The 7,143-nt window shown below is 38.1% G+C and overlaps 1 protein-coding gene across 1 annotated transcript; it reads right to left on the bottom strand.

The window, feature by feature from the left end:
• Nucleotides 1–560: 560 nt before the first annotated feature.
• Nucleotides 561–7,044, bottom strand: MSTN (myostatin). The gene is made up of 3 exons (XM_041403477.1): nucleotides 6,566–7,044; nucleotides 4,368–4,741; nucleotides 561–2,311 (listed from the first exon to the last, which is right to left on the bottom strand). Exons 1-3 carry the CDS (start codon nucleotides 6,936–6,938, stop codon nucleotides 1,931–1,933), a joined length of 1,128 nt encoding a protein of 375 aa, XP_041259411.1. The 5' UTR covers nucleotides 6,939–7,044; the 3' UTR covers nucleotides 561–1,930.
• Between the last annotated feature and the right edge of the window lie 99 nt (nucleotides 7,045–7,143).

Raw genomic sequence — 7,143 nt, 5'->3', positions numbered from 1 at the left:
AAGGGCCCCAGGGACCTGCTCTGGTGAACTGCATCGGGAGAAGCTGAACATCTGCTTGATGCCTGGACACAGCTTTAGCAGAACTCCCAATCATTCAAAAGAAATTGCAGAAAATCTGTTTGCTTTTAAATTTCAAACCTCATCACTCAAACTTTAAGTTTTAATGTCCTTACATACAAATTTTTTAAAAAAGTAAAAAAAGCTCAATACAAAATATTTACCACCGAGGCAGAAAATATATAAAAGAGGAAGGGAACAAAAATCAAGCAGTTTTGCAATTTGAGGGTGGTTTTACACAAAGGAAAATTCAAAACTGATTTCTGGAATATAACAAAAACGTGCATCATACTAACATGAAGATGTTTTAACAGTGATTGTGTTGTCTTAACAAACATCTGGTTTATCAGTTCTATTTCACATGTGAAATAAAATGGACTTTATAGTAAATAGATCTTTTTAATTTCAATTAACAATTTTTTACTATAAGGAAAATGTACAGAATTTTTGTCGAAATCCATGTACTGTGTTTACTCAAATACAGAAAATACTTTGCTGCAAACTTTTAAATACAATAAAATGCATTTAATAGCAATCTTTTGTGGTATCATGATTATTTATGAACATAACATTCAAAATATGGAAATTCAGTTGTGGATCAAAATGACCATAAAAACAGTAACCCAAAGAACCTTATAAACATGTCAACAGCCATCATTTATCCTAGATGGCTCATACCAATGTAAAAAACATATAAAATGTAGAATAATTCTCAACATATGGTTTACTTTGTTGCATTGTTCCTACAATTATTTGTGTTAAAATCCAGAAAATTATATTATGAAGAGAATATTGGGGTTTGTTTATTAAACTAAAGTACAGGTTAAAGTCGTTCTTTTCTTGTGATGAACATATACCAACAGTGATTAAAAAATAAACATTTATTTACAAAATATTGATGCATACATATTACACAAGTCAGTTATATCAAAGTGGTTTTAAAACAATATCTGTAGCAACCAACTATTTGCATTGGTTTACCATAGTGCAAACGGTAATGTTGCAAAGGCAGGTTAAAATGTGGGATCGCAATTTGAATGTTGGATTTCTCTGCTGCCTTCTGTTTTTCTATGTCTAGAAAACTATTCCTTTTCATTTAAAAAATATCTATTTCTTGAGAATGTTGAATAGTGTACCTGAGGATAGGGCAACTTCATTATTAAGCCTAAATTCTTTCACTTATATAACTATCTTTCTATTTATTCAGCCTGCTTACGTAGCACCATTGCCATTGATTACTAACACACTAATGAGAAAAAGGAATGGAAACACGCTAAATACACTATGCCATCCCTAATTTCAGGGTTTGTCCATTTATGTGGAATTTCATCTGATACATTTCACAAGTCTGCACTATATATTCAAGTGTTTAAGGATGATTCTGGTGGTATTGTGTAGTGGTGTATATGTTACCAGTATATATGTTCCTGTAAATATGACATTAAGTGAAGCTGTGAAGAAAGGAACTTAAAAGCCTGCTTCTTCTGTCCTCAGGTGAGAAGGAGCTTGCTTTTGATTACCAATGTGTACTGAAAGCTGCATATAAATTTGCATCCAAATGACTGAATATTGATTCCCTCATAATGTAAGAACTTCATAGATTAAATCCGGTGATTTTGATTGTAGCTTTTCTCTTTTGCTGGCTCACAAGCAGCCATCAGGTAATTACATTGTCCTTTAGTTCACGTTCTGTAACTGCTGCTGGTAGCACACAGGAGGTCGGCAATGCCTTGTGTACGTAACTTCACAGTTTGAAACACTGGTGTGGGGGTATAACTTTTTCTATTTTTTCTCCTTTTTTTTTCTTTTTTTTTCCTTTTTTTTTTTTTTGGTAGCTTCCATGATGTGTGAAGCGGTGGATCCAGCGAGGACCTCATGAGCACCCGCAGCGATCTACAACCATGGCTGGTATCTTGCCGTAGATGATTTGTTCTTTGCCATTGAAGTACAGCATATTGATGGGGGACATCTTGGTGGGCGTGCAGCAAGGGCCTGCCGAGCCTCTGGGGTTGGCTTGGTGCACCAGGTGGGTGTGCGGGTACTTTTGTAAAAACACAAATTCGCATTCTCCGGAGCAGTAGTTGGCTTTGTATCTTTTAGGAGCGATAATCCAATCCCACCCGAAAGCTTCGAAATCCACCGTCAGCGGGTAGCGGCAACATCGGGATTCTGTCGAGTGCTCGTCGCAGTCGAGACCGAAATCTCTGCGGGACCGTTTTGGTGTGTCTGTAACTCTGACCTCTAAAAATGGGTTCTGTGAGAAGAGGAGAAGGAATTGGAATCATTTCTGAGGTAAGCCCAAGTTGTCTAAAAACATGCAAACAATATTTCAGATGTAGATGTTTCAGATTAATATTCTGAAATGAAGTTTCTGAAATCTCTGCATTTCCCTGCTGTTTCTCTATACAGAGCTTTAATACTTGAGTATTTGTCCCTGAAATCACCACTGTCTCAGTGCTAAGATTCTTTAACTGCTGTAAGAACATTTCAGAAATGTGGAGGATGCTGGATTTTTACTTTTGATGTGGATGGTTTTTAGTTTGTTTTAAACTCCATAATAACAGCTTTTGTGAGTCCTTCTGAAATTCCCTTCGTTAAAGTCATATTGAATTCAGGCTTTCTGGATATCAAGGAAAGTATTTTGTCCAGACCAAGGAGGATGAAAGTTGCTCCTCTATGGCTGCCATGCTTGAATGACTCTGACTGAATGAATTTGGAGGGGCAGTTAAGTATTTTAACTCCTGGAAGAGTCCTGTGGCTAGGAATGTACTTCTGGCAGATCCCTGAGCCACATGCCTCCTACAGAAGGTGTATTTCCACAGTCACCAACTGAGACTAGAAGGAAATTACAGCCTCCACGATTGTGACTTTGAAAAAGTTCCCAAAGTTGCTGCCTTCCACACATTGATTTCTGCCCTGGGTGTTAGTTTGGCTCTGATGGGGCCATCCCGTGGAGACCATTCCTCAGGAACAACAGCCCAGCTAACTTTATTACACCGGTTTCCCTCTTCCCCAGATACCTGCGAGCTGTGGAGCTGCTGGAAGTGCCCTTTCCAAAGGTAAATTATATGGGGAGGTGTTTGGTGAGAGGAGCACCCCTGTACTGAGAGGGGAGCTGTGCTGGAGAGGAGCTGGGGGACAGAGAGATTTCCTCTCCCATTATCACCTGTGCCTCTAACCCTGTTCTGCCACTGAAATGTTTGTTTATAGATGATGATAGCCATGTATCTGTATGTCTCATCATTTGAATGGATGGAGGTGGTGAGGACATTCCTGATCATGATATCAGCTTGGCCTTTTTCAAATACAGGAGATCCGCACTTATATTGGATGTACAAGTAAGATATCACAGAGTTTTTCTTTTAAGCACTTCTAAATTATATTATACTGCTGTGAACTTAAATGTTGTATAAATGGTTGGGCACAATGGTCTTCTCCAACCTAAATATTTCTATGTTTCTATAATCAACAGATTCATCTACTACACAGAAGTAAAAGTAGAATAATATTCTTCTTACTTTATGCAAAAGGAGGTATCACTTGGTTGTGATAAGTATAGAAATTTATATGGGTTGTAGATTATTAGTGATTTATAGAAACAGATAGCAAGGGAAATGCTGTAGTTTCACTGCAGGTTTATTTCAGGTGTACTTGTAGGTACATTTCAGATTTAATTTGTTCATCTGTTCTTATAAAAACAAACCAGTTATTTTGTGCACTTTCTTATCATCATGACTCGATTATTGTATCAAGCAGAAGTTCTCTATTCAGACATTTCTAATAGGTAGAATGATGACTACCAAATACTGAAAGGTAAAGAACTTAACATTATGAAGAAGATCTGTTCTCACTTTCAGAAAGAGACAATTTTTGTTGTTGTTAATAGAAAATATATGTATAGAGAGTATGTAGGAACTCCCTTGCCTTAACAGCATATTGGAGGCATCTTTCCTAACCAGTGAAAGAATCTGAAGACTGTTCTTTGACTTCATGTGAAATAGCTGCTTATTAAGTAGTATTTGCTCTCAAAACTGTAAACAATGTTACTTTGATAGCATCATCCATCAATAATTGCCAAAACCTTTTCTAGCTAATGCCTCACAATGTCTCTCAGTTTCTGTCAATTTTTTAGACAGGGAAATGGAGGCAGAGGAAAGCTATTGATTTTTGGCACTGTCAGAGAGCAAAGAACGAAAGAATTGGATACACAGAACTTTTATCTTCCATTCCCTAAACAATGCATCCATTTTATCCTTAAAACAGAGCTTAAATGCTTTTCAGTGAAATAGGATTTTTCTAAATAGACTTACCAATCCATCTTCCCCCGGTCCTGGGAAAGTTACAGCAAGATTCCGTCCGTTCTCATCAAAAGCTTTTATTTCGATGCCTAAATTGGATTCAGGCTGTTTGAGCCAATTTTGCAACACTGTCTTCACATCAATACTCTGCCAAATACCGGTGCCTGGGTTCATGTCAAGTTTCAAAGATCGAATTCCGGTATATCTTGTACCATCTTTCATGGGCTTAATAAGTCTCAGGATCTGCACAAACACCGTTGTAGGTTTTTGGACTTGCCTCAAGTATATCCACAATTGTGCCTTTACTACTTTGTTATATTGTATTTTAGAGCTAAACTTAAAGAAGCAACATTTTGGTTTTCCCTCCATTTGTACAAGAAAATCAGCTATAAATGAATGGAAAGAACAGATTACTGAACAGGGAACAAGAAAAAAACGCGTATATAAACCTGATTTTTTTTTTTCAGACTGTATAAAAAAATATTACAATATGTTGTAAAGAGTACCAGTAACAAATTTGATTTAACTTAATTCATTTTCTATGGTTTACACTGTACAGCAAATTTAGTGGATGTCAACAAAATTACTCTATCACCTACTACCAATTCACTTCTGCTGGCCACCTCCTGAGGACCTTCATAAAGCATGCAGAATAGCAACTTTGCATAAGCTGACTCAACACGTGTGTGGTGATCCAGCTATTTCTAATTTACTCCAAAGCCTCAGCCTGCTGCAGACCATACAGCCCTGGGCAAACTGCACAAACACATTTCTTTTCTCAGTGGGAAGAAAATAATGGAGGGGATTAATATAAGGATCATTTTGTTTTCATTTGAATAATATTAGAGGAAAGTCACGTGCAGTGCTGCGTTCCTCCTTCTTGTAGCCTACGATGCAGCTGTCATACCTAGTCATGGCAATATCTTTCCATGCCAGGATAAAATGGGTAGTACTAATCCTAAATGGTGCAGGACTTTAACGTTCATAAATCTCATCACTTAAGATACCTGTCTCTTTAGTGCATTTAAAATAGCTCAAGGGCTTTTTATAAGAAGTAGGAAGTGAACTCAGAGCAATGAAATACAATGACTTTTCTTCAGTCACTGTAAATATGTAGCAGTTTGATTAAAAATAGTTATAAAGCCTTGAACATAAAAGTCTGGAATAAAAATGCAGGCAGCCCTCAGCTTTGTTATAAGGCTGCAGTAAAATAATCCTATTAAGTGCCCATTTTAATAATTACTAAGTTGAAAAATTTCACTGAAAATATTACTTTTTCATATGTGGGTTCATTTTTAGCTGGTGAGAGCAGCAGATATTATTCTAGTCTGCATATCATAATGATATCTGTAACTGCTAACATGCCTTATATGTCCTCTGTCATATTTTTCCTTTTTGACATCATATTCATAAGTGTTATTTAAAAAAACAGCTGCCATAGTCAAATACTTTAGCTGATGAAGAACATAAGATACTACAGTATTAGCTGTGCAAAAGATACTTGATAGGAGGCATAGCAGATGTTTAGCAGTTGGAAGATAACTCAGAATCTGCTCATTCAGTAAATGCCTTCATTCTTCCTTGGCACGATTACATGAGCTGATTGCTATAGCACGGACATTTCCACATTTAATCTGTTACACACATATTTGCATTAAATATATAGTTTTAACTCCGAGGTGGGTGGTGCTAGTTTATGGGATCAGCAAAGAGGCAAGAATTTAACTCTCTGCTTGCACTTGCTGTAGCATGTTGCAGTTAGGTAGATGTCGTGCTCTAAGCTGTCTTTCTGTTGATTTCTATTGCTTCTAAAAATACTGGCCGGTGAAACCTCCCTCACAAATATTTAGTTCTCTCGTTATCTGCACTTGTACGTTATATTTGCGAGAGGAAATACCCCGAGTGCTGCAGATAATGAAGTTGAGTGAACTGCAGATCTCCCTTTGCTTTCTAAGGCAATGGGCAAATCCTAAGTGCTACAGGGCACACACATTATAAGGAGCTGGAAACCGAACAGTAAAACAAAGGATCACCACACAGTCATCTGAACCTGGCTCAAATTCTTTAGAAATAATGCTCTCCTCCCTCCCTCCAGCAGACTTCAGCCAGCAGCCTGTTGGGAGAGCCTGAGGAGGAGTTGTGTGGCTCTACAGCAGGGAGGCAACTCTCTCGGAGGGGCAGTGGGAGGCGAAAGAAGCAGGGTTACTTACACTCTGTAGGCATTGTGATAATCGTTTCGGTGGTGGCATGATAGTCATCATCTTCCAAAGAGCCATCGCTACTGTCATCTCTCTGCACATCATACTGATCAATCAGTTCCTGCAGTGGAGGAGCCTTGGGTAAAAGTTGTTTAATAACATCCCTGCTAATGTTAGGAGCTTGTTCCAGACGCAGTTTGCTGAGGATTTGAATTTTTATGGCTTCTATTCTGGAAGATTTTGTATTCTGTCTCCACGTACAAGCATTGCACAGTCCGTCCTTTTCAGCGTTCTCTGTGGGCTGACTACTGTCATCAAGAGCCACCGGATCAACTGAAATCAGCATGAGCAGGTAAATAGAAGCATAGAGCACTAGCTTTTGCATGATCTCGCATTCAGTGCAGCACTTTTGCCTTCTTTTTTTTCCCCCTCCCCCTTTCCCTTTCAGTACTAAACAGATCCGTGAAAGCAAATGCAATCTGAGAGACAGCTTGCCACACTGGTGTACCTTATATATTCCAAGGGGGCTTTTTATACTCCAACTTTGATTAGGCTCATGTCGTCAAACCCGACGATTGGTTGCTGTCCCA

Source organism: Onychostruthus taczanowskii, unplaced genomic scaffold (genome assembly GCF_017590055.1).
Source record: "Onychostruthus taczanowskii isolate IOZ18803 unplaced genomic scaffold, ASM1759005v1 scaffold20, whole genome shotgun sequence".
Taxonomy (NCBI): Eukaryota; Metazoa; Chordata; class Aves; order Passeriformes; family Passeridae; genus Onychostruthus; species Onychostruthus taczanowskii.
Note: the sequence above shows the minus strand (reverse complement) of the source record. Positions and strands in the feature narration are given on the sequence as shown.